Source organism: Cyclopterus lumpus, chromosome 17, assembly GCF_009769545.1.
Source record: "Cyclopterus lumpus isolate fCycLum1 chromosome 17, fCycLum1.pri, whole genome shotgun sequence".
Lineage (NCBI taxonomy): Eukaryota > Metazoa > Chordata > Actinopteri > Perciformes > Cyclopteridae > Cyclopterus > Cyclopterus lumpus.
Window position 1 is genome coordinate 6,113,702 of NC_046982.1, and position 17,128 is coordinate 6,130,829.

The following is a 17,128-nucleotide window of genomic DNA, read 5'->3' on the forward strand; positions in this document are numbered from 1 at the left end:
TACATCCAAAGAACCCACAGTTGTTGTTTTATTATTATTATTATGCAAATCAAGATCATAAAAATGTAAAATCATCTTTCGGTGTGTTGTTTTGCTAATGACAGTGTGATGCATTAAAAACCACTGTGAAACCAGAGAGCGGACCTGTGTGTTCTAAGACAGCTGCTCCAGTCAGATGCCAGTGTGGAAATGCCTGGCATGGCCGCTCTGTCACTGCATTTAAGCTGCACCTCACATGCATGATGACAGACACTTTAAGTGCAGCAGGAGAGCCACTCATTGACCTCTCACACTGCGTTTCCTTATTGCGCTCTGGCCTTATAGACTGTATATAAATAAGAAGTTATGAGGCTGCTGCCGTTCTGCCAGTGCAGGACAGGAAGAGCTGACGCTGCACGATGATTACAGGCTGCCGCTGAGCATCAGTGGAGTTACAATTCTGCCAAACTGTTGCCACATGAATTGTTACACACACACCAATAAGTCAGAGAGAACATCATATAAGCTCGACCTATTCTTCGACTCGGGTACATGAGGTAATCATTAACTGTCATTAAGGTTCACTGGTGTACACCAGGTTACAATATACACTGCACTGAATCGAACTATGATGCAAATGAGGATTCAATAATGGTTTGATTGATTTACTTTGTTCATGTGTTGTCCCAAAATGCTGATGCTCCACCACCTCTTATTATTTGTTGGTTGTTGTTCTTAATGTTTTGTTTGTGTCACATTTAGGGCACTGGAAAACTCACCTGCTGTCACTTAAAGTTGCCGCTTCTGTTAATATGTGAGGCCATGTTTTCACGTTAAGAAGATATCCATGTCAGAAGAGAGTGGATATTAGACTTAGCTTTGCCAGGTGGACAGAAACACGACTCCAAGTGAGCTAATGTTGCTGTATGTGTAAATAAAAACAGTTGGCTGACATATCGGCCATGGCGTAATTAAAGGTTGGTTCCGCTGCCACCTAGTGGCAAAGTCAGTTAATGCACGTGTTAGCTCATTATTTTTGCTGCTGACATGGAGGGTGTTTCAAGATATAAAATGTATTTTTTTTAATTTATTTATTTTCGTATTTTGCATTCTTACGACGCCTGTAGACATCTGAGAGTGTTATTTGCTGTGGTGGCATTTCATATCAAAGTTGAAGTTGTTCTCATACAATAAATATCACGAGAGTATCAAATATAATATTTCTTTCATCTGACCACAGATCATCTCATGAGCTTTTACCATGTCGACCCCCAGTGGAGAAAAAGGTTCACTCATTCCCACCACTGACGGTTGTCAGGTCCTAGTAGCATTTAACAGCCACCAGATGGCGCCCGAGCAACACGCCTGCCTCCATCTATGACAAGTGTGGTTAAAGGGCATCACGCTGGTGTAATACCAAATAGTGAGGTGAGTGTGTGGTTAAAGGGCATCACGCTGGTGTAATACCAAATAGTGAGGTGTGTACATGGCGGCTATTTACGATACTAAAGGGTTGTTGGGTCGCATTCGTTCACAGACATCTAATGCACATTTAGAGAAATCACAATGCAACTTAATGCGTTCAGGTTTTAAGTTATTTATTGTCATATGCAACATTTACAGAGAAGCAGCCGATAATGCTCGTTGAATATGTATAACAAAGACAATCATGCAAGTGAAATAATTAGAACTGACATTAAATAGTGCAGAAGTCAAAACATAGGGATGAAATATAACATGTGTAAAATAGATAATACAATATTGTAATATATGTTTGGTGTAGACAGGTGGCATTGCAAAAGGAATAAACTGAATGTAAATGGATTGGAGGTCCATTCATACATTGTCATATTCATGTAATGTGTTTATGTAACTTTGTAAATGCTGTTCATTCTGTACACATGACATCTATTGCATCTGTCCATCCGGGGAGAGGGATCCTCCTCTGTTGCTCTCCTGAAGGTTTCTTCCCTTTTTTCCTTGTGAAAGGTTATTTTTGGGGAGTTTTTCCTGATCCGATGTGAGGTCAAAGGTCGGGGATGTCGTATGTGTACAGATTGTAAAGCCCTCTGAGGCAAATTTGTAATTTGTGATATTGGGCTATACTAAATAAACTGAATTTAATTGAATTAAATAAAGTAAAGATGATCTTCTGAGGTTGCACAACAGAAAGTAAAAGTGTATAAAGGTGAAGTGATGGAGAAACGACAACATAATGGTAAAAAAATTATAAATCTTTGCACAAACACGTGAATACTTGTCAATTAACAGCGGAGTCGTTAGACATGAGCAAGAGAAGCGAGAAGCCCACCCAGTGTCTAACAGTTGTGTTGTCAGCCTGTAATGCATGTGTTTTGCCAGCTGCAATGGAAGAAAAGAAAGGCAATCAGTGGGTGATTGAGCATGTAGGGAGGGAGGGGGGGGAGTCAGACCGTCTCACCCACACAGCTCAGTACTGGCCCAAACAGCTGAGAACAGAGCAGGTCTCCTTCCTCCTTCCTCCTTCCTCCTTCCTCCTCCTCCTCCCTCCTCCTCCTCCTCCTCCTCCTCCTCCTCCTCCTCCTCCTCCTGCCGCTGCTGCTGTGCACTCCTGCAAAGGCCTCACATGGAGCCCCATGTGACAGCCAACACCAACAGCAGAGTCCACTCTGCAGGGAGAGCACAGGAGCTCCCACTGCAGGGCCGACAGACAGGTGCAATAAAGGGCTGGCTGACAACCGGATCACCTCTTCACGCACACGCGCGCACGCACAACTCCATTGGTCTGTACATGAATGAACGCACAATGAGACAGCGGAGACGTGAAGAGAAATACGATTGCATGCCTCCAGAGAAGACGCCTTTTGGGTCCCCATTGCGTCACACTAGCCGGCTTGTAAGTGTGGTAAGAAAGGTCACCACAGCTCTCCGGCTGACGTTGACAAGAGGCTCATTGTCGAAGGGGGGGGGGGGTCAAACCCAATCACACAGCTGCTTGTGCTGCTCACATGCAGCGAGATAAGATCGCCGCTGTTGAACGTTGTAGTTGTGTAACCTACTTTGCACTCGGGGCTGCGGCTTGACTTTGTGTTTTGCAACCATGCTGCAGAAGTGCATGAATAATATCACGTGGGGATGTCGGATGAGAAACGACACACTGTCAATACCAATGATCTGATTCATATGAGTGAAAGACTTACTGTGCATTGCCCTACACTATTGTAACACAGACCCCGCTGTTGGTGGGGGCTTTTGAGTCGTTCATTGCAGTTCATCTCAGTCCACTGGTGAAACGATCCAGTGACAAATCAAGATCAAGATCTTTATGAGTTAACCCGTTCTGGCCTGATGAGTGACCCGCTCCAGGAACACAGAAAAGGGTCGACGCCCTGAGGTCCCGTGCGCAGCGGCACCACCCCGCTGGACGCTGCGGGCGCGTGTCACCCCGTTTGGGCCTCGGACTAACCCAAAACCCAATAAAGTGTACACCGTCGTTATTTTTTTATTGCGCGGTATGGAGCTCGGATAGCGGTCGTTATGAACCATCATATTTAATAATTTGTGACAAACCCTGCGAACAGCTATGAATCTCTCTCCCAGCCTGTAGGCAAAGGGGTCTCCTAATATTTCTCTCCTAAGCCAATGAGTGGAGTCAATATCAGTGTGTGTAGCCGTGGGGGCGGAGCTCAACTCACCTCAGGGGCTGGGTGATGACGTCATGGAGACCTCGCTCTTGGCAGGTGACGACTCGATCAAGGAACTGATTAAATTAAGGCTCAAACAGGCTACAGTGATTTAGTTAAACTGCAATGCAGTTGAGATTTATTTAACACAAGAGTAACAGCTAAATAGTTCGCGCATTAAAACTCGAGCTAATGAACAACGTGTTTTGCCAAAAGGTAAGGAGATTTGATAATTCAATATATCTTCGACCGACCTGACGCATCTGTCCAAAAACGCTCCCAAACCTCTTCTGTCTCACAGAGCAAGTGCCTCTCTGCCATCAGGGGACAAGCAGGGCTTTCTTACTTCTCCTAAACATGCAGCAGTGGCCTCGGGCTAAAGGGGGATCCATCTCTCCCGTTCATGGCCTTTGGGAGAAGCTCCATAACTTATGACTAGAATTGTTTAATATCAAGTTATATTGACACTTTAGTTGGCAACACCTGCTCATATAGCTCAAGAATAATCAAGGATACCTTCCAGTGACCTCTCAGTACACATGAATACAAGACTTTGTAATAAAGCATGTAAAAAAAGGAATGACATCGTAGTACAGATTATATCAGTTACATTCTTTGTTCTGCTGCGTGTGGGATGCGTACGTGTTTGCAGTCAATGGGCGGGCAAAGTCATAAAACACCACCAATAGGAGGGTCTTTCTTATTCTAAAATGCACGAGTCCCTTTACCATTAGGACCGGGCGATTCACGGTTAAATGCATTTGTTTATAGCATCTTAGGCCTCTAGGCCCTGATGACACATTACATGTGTGCATGTTTATTGCCTATTCATACAGAGCTCTGTATCTGCTGACTTGTTCCTAAGAAAAAGTATTAATCATCTATGATAAATTCACATTAAATTACAGGCCTTCCAACACAACGCCATTACAGCACAGATCTCTCTCATTCTCAACCTACATGTTGCAGGAAGCACCCTTGGGCTCCAGGAAGTTGCTGTAGCCCGAGTGTCTATGCCACGGAGATACGATATCGCCCCTGGACCGGCCCCAGGACTGAGCAGACGTGCACTTGGCACGAGGCCCTCGTCTGCCATTAGGGTGTTACAGGAAGTTCTCTGGTGTCACCCTCTAAACTGACACCACCGCGCAGACATAGGGATGGCAGTTGACTCGTCACTTACGGTGTCACTGTTGTGATATTTTACCTACAGTCTTTATTGATGGCATTTTCCAGGTTGGAGAAAGTGTGGCTGGAGTCTCTTTGATGGAAGTTTGGCACAAAGGTGAGTTTAAAGGGGCCGAAAAACTTATTTTCGCAATCAGCTTCTTCGTGAGGCCAATGTGATCCAACATTGGAACAGTTTCGTTTAGTTTTCCCTGTGGAGGGGGCCTCTGTGAAAAATAAAAAAAGGATGTAATTCTTTTTTTTGGTTTAGCAATATTTGAATCAAAACGATTGCGGAGCACAGAAAGGGTTGTAAACGTTAACCGATACAACAGAACTGATGCAAGAGTTTGGGATTTGGCTATGTTGAAACCACAGATCTGCCCTCCACGGACAGAGGAGGTACTGAGAGGAGCACAAGGCAAGCAATAACACTGGTGTTAGGGGCGAATGCTACTTCCACTTAATTGGACTTGATTGGACACAGAAAAGCAGCACATTTGAAACCAAGACTTTCAGGGGCTCGTTGTCTGCAGACGTATTTAAACCTGAAACCAGAATAAAAGGATCAGTGCAACCTCATGTTGCTCACCCGGTAGAGCGTGCACCCCATATAGGGTCCTCTGCAGCCTGGGTGACCCTTTGCTCCCCACCCTACCCCCACCCCTCCTGTCACTTTCCAGCTGTCTCTAATAAAGGTAATAAAAAAACCTACAAAATAATCATTTTTTAAAAAACGACAATAATGCCTGCAAATATGTTGACTATGTTGACGAGGATAGGAGTCGTGCCGCTGCTGCTGCTGCTGATGGTGAAGAGGAAGGCGAGCGAGATGAATCACTGCTCTACCGCCCATCTGAAATAGAATCGGATGGACTATATTCGCCCTTGCGACCATGGTGACGACTGCTAAACACGACATCAGAGGCTATGTATAACACAGCCGTGTCATGTGTACTCGTGACATTTCCACGACAGAAAAATATCAGAGTCAGAGAGTCAGGGAGTCAGAGAGAGAGAGAGAGAGAGGGAGAGAGGGAACGTAGGAGTACATTCTCCATTTCTCAGTATCATGAGGGAGTGAATCATGTTCAGTTTTTTTTCATTGCCTGAGCTGAACTAATTTCACTGAGTCTCTTTCTATCTGCCAGTTGTTACGGAAGTTTTTCTTTCAGAAAAAACAAAACAATCTGTGTGAGGCACGGGGCTCCAGTCACCTTTCCTTCCTACCTGACAGGAAAGCAATAACACACAGTTCAACGCCACCTGACGCTTCCTGCTAGGCCCAGGACAACAAAGAAGTGGTCTTTACAGTAAGAGAGGGGTAAATCCCCGAGTTGGTATCCACGTGCAGAAAGGAGGAACTGACTGAATGAAGCTTTGTCAAACTCTGTCAGTATATTGCTGTATGTGGGCCATCGCTGGCACAGCTTGGCTGAGCAAACGGGGCCACAAGAGCCAGTGGCAGCGACCTGAAGGGCTGCGAGAATGTAGGTTAGCTATGAGTTATGTAACGTGGACTCTGGACAGCGAGCACGCCGAGGGTTTACTCTGCTTGTCCTCAGTGCGAGCAGATATGAGATCTGTCAGATACAGAATTATGAGGGGAAGACAATGTTGAGGAGGGAAGGATGAATCTGTACCATTGCGCAATATGGTTCTCCATAGCCATGACGAGCCAATGAAAATAAACCTGGGGGGGAGAATAAATCAGGATCGGAATCTGGGTTGGTTTATCTGTGATTGCAGCATAAAGCAAATATACAGTAAATTGTGAAAGCGAGTTGTGCTAAACTAGGAATAACCATCGGCGTGCCAGTGAGTGAACTATCCATTTTCCTCCATGACTCATGGTGCTGCTCTACACTGTGGCACAGCGAAGCAGACAACAGAGTGTCAAAAGGAACAGGAAACTCCAACTTTTTTTGCACAAATGTATTTTTGGACGGGCTGCGTGATTGCACTATAAATAGCCGGTTAGCCATGGCGTAGCACTTGCATCATGTGTATGTCACAGATCTCAGAGAGGATACGCTGACTGGATGCGCCTTCAGGTTGCAAAAACCTACCGTGCATCAAATGCTTTCAAGTTATACACTCTTCCACGAATTGGTTGTGTATGTGCTGTTTTCACGATATTAGTAATTCCCTCCTCTCTCTCTTATGTATGCCTACTCCGCACACTTACATGCACTTAGTGATCCCAGCCAAAGTGGGTCACACTCCACTGTGCTGAGGACAGGCAAGCCGAGCAGCCCTTCTTCCTCTGGCCAGAGTATTTGGACCAACAGGTATTTTTGTTTTCCTTCAAACTGAATGTTGATGTGTATCATCATGGGGTCAAAGCTCAAGAGTATTTTGGACTTGTCTGTCTGTCCATCTGTTAGTCTGTGTCTCTGTTTGTGTCACTGTCTGACTGCTGCAGCTTCATTTTCCTCCCAGTCGGGCAACACACTATGATTATCTTTAATAAGCAGAGACACTGGAATGTTAATTAATCGCACTCAGTATTTCCCCCCAAAAAACACTGACTTCTCATTTTGAATATTTGAAAATAACGCCATGAAAAGTTTGCACAAAGGTTAACTTCCATTTCTGACTCGTGCTTACATCTGTTAACAAGCACTAGAACATAACAGGAATTCAGGGAGGAGGATTTTACACTCGAATCCATGATCCTGAGAGCCATACTGCTTCTCCGCCCTACAGGGAGTTTTCTGTAGTTTACGAGTGTCTGACTTAAACCACCATCTCAGAGGAATGCCAGTGAGTCATGTTACAGTAATGTAAGATGAATAATGGCAGCACGTGCCACCTTTAAGGTGTGATCGCCATTTTTTATTAGTGGTCTGAAGGCAAGTTACACTAATGCTGTATGCTCTCTAATGCTCTCTGTACACCAACTCTCTCGGCTCTGTCATTCACTCGCATGGCTTCTCCTACCACAGCTATGCTGACGACACCCAATTGATCCTCTCGTTTCCCCAATCCGAAACACAGGTAGCAGCACGAATGCCTTTTTCTGACCGACATCTCTCAGTGGATGTCCGCACACCACCTGAAAATTAACCCGGACAAGACTGAACTTCTCCTCCTTCCAGAGAAAGGCTCTCCCACCCACGACCTAACTATTAACTTCAACAACTCAGTGCTGGCTCCGACTCTGACTGCCAGGAACCTCGGAGTGACGCTCGACAGTCAACTCTCCCTGACTGCCAACATTACCGCAATAACACGCTCCTGTAGGTACATGCTGTACAACATCAGGAGAATACGACCCCTTCTCACTCAGAAGGCGGCACAGGTCCTGGTCCAGGTTCTGGTCATCTCACGGCTGGACTACTGTAACTCCCTCCTGGCAGGTCTACCTGCTAATGCCATTCGACCTCTACAGCTCATCCAGAATGCAGCTGCTCGACTGGTCTTCAACCTCCCGAAATTTACCCACACTACTCTGCTCCTCCGCGACCTTCAATTCAATTCAATTCAGTTTATTTTGTATAGCCCAATATCACAAATTACAAATTTGCCTCAGAGGGCTTTACAATCTGTACACATACGACATCCCTGTCCCAGGACCTTCACTGGTTACCGGTGGCCGCCCGCATCTGCTTCAAAACATTGGTACTTGCGTACCGTGCTGTGAACAGATCGGGTCCGGTCTACATCCAGGACATGGTCAAACCGTACACCCAGGACATGGTCAAACCGTACACCCCAGCCCGTTCACTTCGCTCGGCTTCTGCCAATCGGCTTGTAGCTCCTTCACTTCGAGCTAAACACTCAACAAAATCACGACTGTTTGCTGTGCTGGCTCCTCATTGGTGGAACGAGCTCCCCATTGACATCTGGACAGCAGAAAGTCTCTACATCTTCCGTCGCAAACTAAAAACACATCTTTTTCGACTTTACCTTGAATAGGGAAGGTAGAGCCGTAGTAGCACTCTAGTAGCACTTAAATGTCCCTTACCGATAGCACTTTGTTGTTTAGCACTTTAGTAGCACTTAAATGGCACTTACGGCACTACTCTGTAGTTTAACGTTATTGAAGAAATTGTACTTGCTTGATTCTTGTTGTTCTGAGTTTGGACTCATGGTTTAATGCACTTATTGTAAGTCGCTTTGGATAAAAGCGTCAGCTAAATGACATGTAATGTAATGTAATGCAAAAGACCAGACAAGATCAGCGATTCAGGGCCCCTTCAGGGTCAGGGTCAGCTATTACTGCAGGGTTTGCCACAAATAATGCACACAATGCAAATACACAGAGAAGGGATGAAAGGAGAGAAGAATCATAAAAAAAAAGAAAGAAAATGTATTACACATGTCAACAGTAGGGTAGAAGTACTAGTCTCCGAAATGCAGTTGAAGCAACAATTCAAACCGGCTGAACAAAAGCCAATATGAATGAGCTCCACCTTTTGTGCTGTAGGTGTCGGGTGTACCTATTATTTTGTCCACCCTCAAAATATCCCGGAGTTTTTATTTTGTTTTATTGGCTAAAATTAAGGAACGATCCAAGTAAATTGCTACTACTGTCCAAAAGTATCGTATGGTGTTGGCTGTATTGCATCTGTATTAGTTATGTATTTATCACCACTTCACTGTGTGCAACAGTTCAGCGTGAACACGACAGACAGAGAGTCTGTGGGTAATGTGGGCAGGAGTGACGAGTGCGTCTCCTGCCTCTGCATGTGTGTCACCGTCTGCGTCAAGACAGTCCGGAGAGCCACAGAGACCATTTGTATGAAGCAAGATAGTATCGGCTCCACAACAACTTCCGGTTTCGTTTCGGCAGAAGGGTTATTAGCCGGCTTACTGTGCGATTTTCCAATTCTAAAATTAGTTCAAATTAGTTCAAATTGAGGTATAGCGTCGAAAGTTACTTTAAAGATGACATGTATTCGCTTTGGTTGTTTTACTCTGAAGGAAATTCAACTGGTCTGAGACCCAACGACGTTGCACTAAAAATCTTTACGGTCCGCGTTGTTTGTCGCCCGTGAATCAGAAACAACGCGTTGTGACTGTGTCAAGAGGTGAAGCCATCGTGTAACTATCGCGTTGGCTTATGTCTGACTTCTCCACCTGGAGTTGCCAGAGAGCGGTACGACCGCGCGCGGTGGGAGGCGGGTACTATCTTGCTGACACACGTCGTCTCTTTGGTTGCTGCCAGCCAGTCCTCTGGTGTTCACACGGGCACTACAGTGCGGCTTCACACACACGCAGAGAGGCGCACGATGCTCGGCTGGCTGGACCCGTAACGAGACCCGCAACTTCGTGTCAATGTGAGATGTTTGTTGTCATCGCGCTGCATTTTACTTCCTGGTGAGTAACTGACAATAATAGCACCGCCGTGCCCCCTTCAGGGTCCGCTATTACTGCGGGGTTACATGGGGACCGGGTCGTATTTACTGTTCATCACGTCAGACTGACGCTCATCTACAAAAAACGTAATCTATAAGTCTGTGGCATTCGGGCAATTTCTATACAATCACTGTACATTTTTGACTTTTAAGTAGTCGTAAAAGTACTACAGCCTCCAGATATTACAACCAACTTTTCCCATCGCAGCGACGCGCGCGCTCCGCTCCGCTCCTGCCCTGCTTTTTAAAGGCAGCGGGGGAAGTTGGCTCCGGTTTGAATGGGATCGTTTGCCGTGGCTGACATGATCGCCGTGTGTCTCCGCGTGGGGTGAAGAGGTCAGCTGTCTAATGACTGTTATTGTGCCAAACAGGAAACGACTCTCTGCACCCCTCCAATGAAAAACTCGCTGTGACTGCCGCGCGCAACATTCCAGTGGGGCTTTAACGTGCATCTGAAAGCAATCATGAAGTTATTGTGGACCCCCCCCCCCCCCCCCCCCCCCCACACCACCCCCCACCCCCCATACTGTAACTATAAAATGCCCTGCAGCCTATTAACTACTTATACAGTATGGTACCCCCCACCTGTTTCACTCTAACGCGCACGTGCACTTGTGTGCTTCTGCTGCTTCGGACCTTTTACATTATTGATGTGGTCTCAGTGGACACCCACATGTGCAGTATACAGTCTCTCCGCTCTGTCACATATCAAATGTAAGAGATGTAATACAATTGCAAGAGGAAGCTATAATAATACTGCAATGCAGCATTAATTGGCAATGCTGTGATTACACTTTTTTTTTTTTTTAATTTTTAAGGAGTAATAAACAGCCATGCAGATGTTTTGCGGCAGAGAGAAATCCCTTTACTCGGATAACTCCCTTTTGCAGCTCAGTGTAAGGGCACAAGAAGTTGTCTCTTGTTTCACCTCTTAATTGCTGATGGATCAAGGAAGTTGATCACACTGAGAGTGTGCACACGCACGCACACACATACACACACACACACACACACACACACACACACACACACAGTGCCTCACTTGCTGCTTTATATTGACTTATTTACAGAAGCCCCTTTTCTTGTGGACTCAGAGTGTTAGAGCATGTGGGGCAGTGGCAGAGTCCATCCTGTCAGTGGGTCAACGTCGCCTTTTCTGGCCAAGAAGCGATGTCCCCGTGTTGTAACTCGCTCTTTGGGAAAGTGCACATGCTGTACTGTTTTCCGTGGCTTCGCCTTCCCTTTCTCTCTCCGGACTTAAGGGGAGGTCAGTCTAAATCCTGGTCAGCTGCTTGTATTACTGTCTCTTGTCGGACCCCGATGGCGTTTAAAGCACCTTGAGGTCAAACAGTTTGGACTGTTTTTCTTTACAGTTGTAAAGAAGAGTTGTATGTGCGCGTGCAATCCGTTTGCAAATGTGTGTGTTTGCATGGTTTTCTTTCGACTTCCATGATATTAAACACAATACGGTTGGGTTGTTGGATTGTTGCTCAGGCTGCAACAAGACATTTGAGTACGTCTTTAGGGAAATTATACACATTTTATGGCCCAAGATGATGAATCTGTATAGAAATAGTCGCTTGATGCAGCCCAAAACCAAACAATAGCAGTTTGCCCGGCGGTGGGCTCCCATTGTTTCTCAAACTAACGTGACAGTTTCTACACACACACACTGCTAAACTTAACTTTTCTTATGGACTCTGTTGGACAAGACTGATGACAAATTCTTTCTTTACTTTACTCTAACACTCCTCTGCTTAGATCTTATCTGACGCTTTGAGCAGCCCATGAATTAGGTTTGTAACCCTGAAATCACTTGTGTTTGGACTTTATTTTCCATGTTCACATCCAAAAATAGCAGCCACTTGAACCATTACAACCCCCCCACCCCAGTCCTCAACATGCAGCCATTGGACAGTCCGTTTCCATGTATTCGTCACAAAAAAACTTGAGGAATCATTGGAATGTTAATTACTCTGCAGGGGGAGAGAAAAAAAGAGCTTCTTTTTTAATTTATTTGTACTCTTGTACCCAGCTGGTTTGCAAGCGAAAGTAGGACAGTGGTTCATATTTGTGCATCTATACGTAACATCGGTTTGTTAGGTAATCACTATTGAGATGTAATTAGCCTAAACAAACATGTGCCCTGTAACCGGCTCAACCAGCAGCGCTCAACAGGAAAGAGATCTCAATCCTCCTGCTGTCATCTTCAAAAGACACATTATTTGACTGTGTACATTTGGGAGAGGAAACGCATCGCTGTTGCCGTGTTAGTGAGTTGTTATACCATTATTAATTCATGGATTTACATAACGTGTGGTCTTATGTTCCCGGGTAAGGGATGCTGAAAGGAGTGGCGCTTTTTGGTTGGATGGACGCAATGCACCATTAGTGTTTGCCTCTTAAGAGTGTGGATCTGTGTATCCGCTCCCACAGCTCCTGTGATACGTCAACAAACCAGTGTGCCTCTTCCTCTTCGTGTTCACGCAGAGTGTGCCTCAACAACAACAACAACAACAACAACAACAGCCAAACAATGAGAGGCATCCTGAAGAGAAAGTTTGCCGAGGTAGATGACAATCCCTTCTACTCCTCCTCCTCTCCTTCGTCCTCCCTCTCCTCCCCCACCTCCTCCGAGTGGGAGTCCGATGGGGAGAGCGGCCCCTCTGATAACCAGGATTTCACGCCTCACAGTCCTTCTTCACCCACCGGTTCACCCAGTAAGTCTCCAAACCAAAGACCACTCTGCACCCCCCACCCTCCCCCCACACACACACACACACTTTCAAATAATGCAAGCCTCCTACATATCTGTCCCCACTCAGTGTTTTATAGGAGTGTCTCTTATCTGCCTGCAGCAGCGCCGATATGAAAACGCTGACCTTCGGGCCGCTCTAGATAATGCACAGTGTGAATAACTCGCTTGGTTGGGGAGAAGATCATTTGCCTGAGCAATAGGATGTTGTGCAATCAATTTGAATAGCAAGTCTTTTTTAAACCAGACACATCAAATGGCCATTATGAAGCTAAATACCGGGCAGTCTAAGATCATAAGTAGTAAGCAGGTTCCTGGCTTGTTATGTTGTCACAGAGTCACAGTGGAGTCGTGGTGCAAACAGCTTCTTAGACAGAGCAGCTGAGACCAGCTTGGTCAGCTGGTCTCAGTTGTTTACGGTGCTTGAGTTCAGCCTCAGTTATGTGTGAAGGTTAGACCATTTTTGCTGAAGCCAAACTGTTAAACCAAACAGGGACTGGATATATACATACATATATATACGTATACCAAACAGGGACTGGATGTATATATATATATATATATATATATATATATATATATATATATATATATATATGATGTATTTTGTCAGAGAGGTTGTAACTATGTTCTGGTAAACCAACAGCAGTTCGCCCCTGGTTTACTTCATCCCTCTGTCCACAGCTGCTGCTACAGACCCTTTGCTTGGTATTTCCGCTCCACATGTGTGTTCAACGAGTGACCCAAGCCACTGTGAAGCACCTGTAGAGTGTCACCTAGTGGCCACTCAGAGAGCTACAGAAGCCCGTCTCCACGTTCAGGGCCTGTGTTCATCAAGGGTCCAGGAATCTTTTCTAAGAATTGGACTGAAAGTTAAAATCAAGACTAAAAACACTCCCTACGCGTCTGAGAGTAGGACTTGAAAATTATTTATAAAAAGCTTCAGAGGAGAGAGCTGACATTGTTTTACAACATTTAGAGAGTAGATGACCGGGTCTTTGGAAATAAACAACAACATCATGAAAATATCTCTCATGTAGAAAAGTCCCGTTTTAATTTGAAATAGATTAATACCTGAATAGATTAGAACCTGTTGTCATTTGTCGTGGGGGAAAAGAAGAGGACAGACATGCTGATGCCCCACAGCAGGTTGTTAAGGTCCTACTTGTTGAAGCACCAGACGCCCTGTTTAAACACAGACCCGACGGTGCCTCACTTTTCCCGATGTTTCTTTGTCTCCTTCAAACAGTTCGGCCCATCCTGAAGAGAGCCCGGCTCGCCGGCGCCCGGAGCAGCGTGCGCTTTGACCAAGTCACCGTGTTCAGTTTCCCGCGCTGCCAGGGCTTCACCAGCGTGCCCGGTCGTGGAGGCGCCACCCTGGGCATGGCGCGGAGGCACAGCGCCCTTCAAAGATACACACTGGCGGAGCATGCGCTGGAGCGGCGGCACGGGCGGCGAGAGAGGCGGAGGAGAGAGAGGCTCGAGGCACTGAAACTCAAAGTGAGTGCACGTCGTTCACCCACCGTTAGTCCGCCTGGCGCCTCCCACGCGGCCGTCTCCTTACTTTTATCTGTTGCGCCGATTCCAGTTGACCGCCAGCGGGGCCGTTGACCAGAGAGAGGCCGACGGGCTCACGGTGGATCAGATCCCAGATGACGACACGGACGTCCACATCGGCGACGGCGACCTGGAGGATGGGGGTTTCCTTCAGCCGTACTCCTCCAAACAGCGGCAGGCTCTCCTCCAGGCGGCGGGGGTGAATCGCATAGACCGGGATGAGAAGAGGCAGCTCCATGCCCTGCGTGTCTCCAGGGAGGCCTGCGGATGTGACTGCCGAGGCTTTTGTGAGCCAGAGACCTGCGCGTGCAGCCTGGCAGGAATCAAGTGCCAGGTACGACACTTGCACACCAACACACTGACATACGTGAAGCGCACAAGGGCTGATTATGAGCCTCATCTGGTCCGGAGGAGTTTGCCCCGGAACATATCATTTTACCGTACAGGACTGGTTTTGAATGTTTTTTAACATCTGAAATGTGGATACATTTATATGTTTTAGCCCTTTAAACATCTCATGTGAATCAGTCACATGCATGTTGGAGCAATTTCACTTTGAGTTACAACCATTCACCCATTGCATTTAGCGAACTGTCAATTAGCCAAAACAGACATTCCTATCTTGTTATTTTATACTTTAACAATTCCTCAATTGATTTTCCAGAAAATGTGTTGTAACACATTACAATTTGTATCAATAATGTGATATACAGATACATTTACTGGAATTGAGGATTATATTTAATGTTATCCCTTTTGGATGCTATAATTTTTATTAGCACTATCAGGAATTTTAACCAAATACGATTTATTACAATAATTTAGCAAAAAGACATCTTCCCCGCTCATGTGTCTCAGTGTTAACTTCAGATCCTACTGTCGTACTTGCTGTATTGGAGTATACAGCACTGAGTTCCTCTTTCTTTGAAACACAGGTGGACCGCTTCAACTTCCCATGTGGCTGCACCAAGGACGGCTGTGGAAACACTCAGGGGCGCATCGAGTTCAACTCCAGACGTGTGCAGACTCATTACATCCACACCGTCATGAAACTGGAACTGCAGAGGCGACTGCAAGATGAAACACCAAGCCAAGAGGACCAGACAGGACTTCCAGAAGACCTTGAAGAGTATGTGGACCAGGACCAGGACCAGGACCAGGACCAGGACCGTCCGGCGTACGGAGCCCAGGACAAGAGCTGTCCCTTTGGGTTCCCGATGGAGGAAGACGGTCTACCTCTCACCATGCCTGCCACGCCTTCCTTTCATTTCCCCCCAGAGAGGTTGGTGGTGGAGGAGAACAGCTGCAGCAGCGACATGACCGACTCCTCCTGCTCCTCCTCTGACTGCGATGCAGGACGATGCCTCAATGGGAGTCAGGATCTCCCTGACGTGGATGGAGGGTTGTCGCGTGCCCTCAGCATCTGCATCTCTGAAAACAATAACCACTCTATGCCCAGCCAACCGAGGCACACAGGAGAACCACTATGGCAGCACAGCGGCGGCCCTGCCACTTACAGCACGCCCGCTGGCAGTACGGGACCACTTACAGCCAACGCATTCACAGACAATGTGAGCCGGACCTCACAGACGGATTACCTCGATGAGAACGCAAACCAAGCCAGAGACTTCTTTGACAATGACTCTCTTGAGGGCTTCCCCAACACTCCCTCCCCCACTGACTATTTTTCAGGCAGGTACATGGACCTGAGTCTGTCGTCCGACTCCGACATCGAGTTCTTCGACAGTGACTACGCCTCCGGGCCGCTGCACAGCTCCTTCAAAGTACATAGAAACCCAGACAGTTTTAGCCACCTGCAGCTGTTTAGCTCGGTTAATTTGCCACAGTACGAGTCGAGCGCCTACCTCCTGGAGTCTCTGATGGGCCTGACTGAGCCCAGCCCGGAGCAGGGTTACGCGGTCGGGGGCACCCGGCTGTCATAGCTGATTCAAGGCGTTCTAGTGACGAGATAATTTAATTTAATGTGTTTGTAAGAACATTTCAATGTACAGAGTATGAATGATGAAATATTTGTTCCCTTGCTGGACAATTTCTTTTTCTATTTCCTAAAAATATGTTTGCCTTTATTTCAGAGAAACCACACTTAATAATTAATATATGTCTTTTTTTATTTCCTGAACCCATATAATCATCTCTAATATGCTATTTCATTTCTTATACTATGGCCACCAGGGATATTTAAATTTGGCCCTGATGCTTTCTTTAGCCTCATCGCTGCTCTCTGCAAGTTAAGTTGCTTCAAGTCATATTTATTCCAAAGGTCACAAAGATAGAGGCAATAAAAAGTTCCCATTTTAAAAAAGTATATATATTTTTTTTCAGGTAGATGGCCATGGTATACGCAGGATAATCCACGAACAAGAATGAAAAATGTCATTAATCAACCCGAGTTGTGAATTAGTTTCTACTGCCTATCTGATTGTGGATTATCCTGTATATGTATTGGAATAATATAATAAACCATTAAAAAAGTACTACTGATTTGAAATGTATTTAATGAGCGGTAACGGTCTATTCATCCTCATGAGAAGAAACCAAGATGTTATAGGAGCAATAATGGCTAGAATGACTGGTTCACGATCCTTCCAGTGCAAAGCCGACATCTGTTATTATAAACACAAACA

The 17,128-nt window shown here is 46.0% G+C and overlaps 1 protein-coding gene across 6 annotated transcripts; it reads left to right on the top strand.

The window, feature by feature from the left end:
• The first annotated feature begins 4,779 nt into the window (after positions 1 to 4,779).
• Positions 4,780 to 16,978, top strand: LOC117746622 (cysteine/serine-rich nuclear protein 1-like). 6 transcript variants are annotated; one of them, XM_034555884.1, is made up of 5 exons: positions 4,780 to 4,926; positions 12,608 to 12,891; positions 14,176 to 14,426; positions 14,515 to 14,817; positions 15,419 to 16,978. In XM_034555884.1, exons 2-5 carry the CDS (start codon positions 12,708 to 12,710, stop codon positions 16,424 to 16,426), a joined length of 1,746 nt encoding a protein of 581 aa, XP_034411775.1. In that variant the 5' UTR covers positions 4,780 to 4,926; positions 12,608 to 12,707; the 3' UTR covers positions 16,427 to 16,978. The 6 variants fall into 6 exon arrangements, with proteins under 6 accessions (XP_034411775.1, XP_034411776.1, XP_034411772.1 ...); XM_034555885.1 differs by having other exon boundaries at positions 12,662 to 12,891; XM_034555881.1 differs by lacking the exon at positions 4,780 to 4,926 and adding an exon at positions 6,911 to 7,099.
• Positions 16,979 to 17,128: the final 150 nt, after the last annotated feature.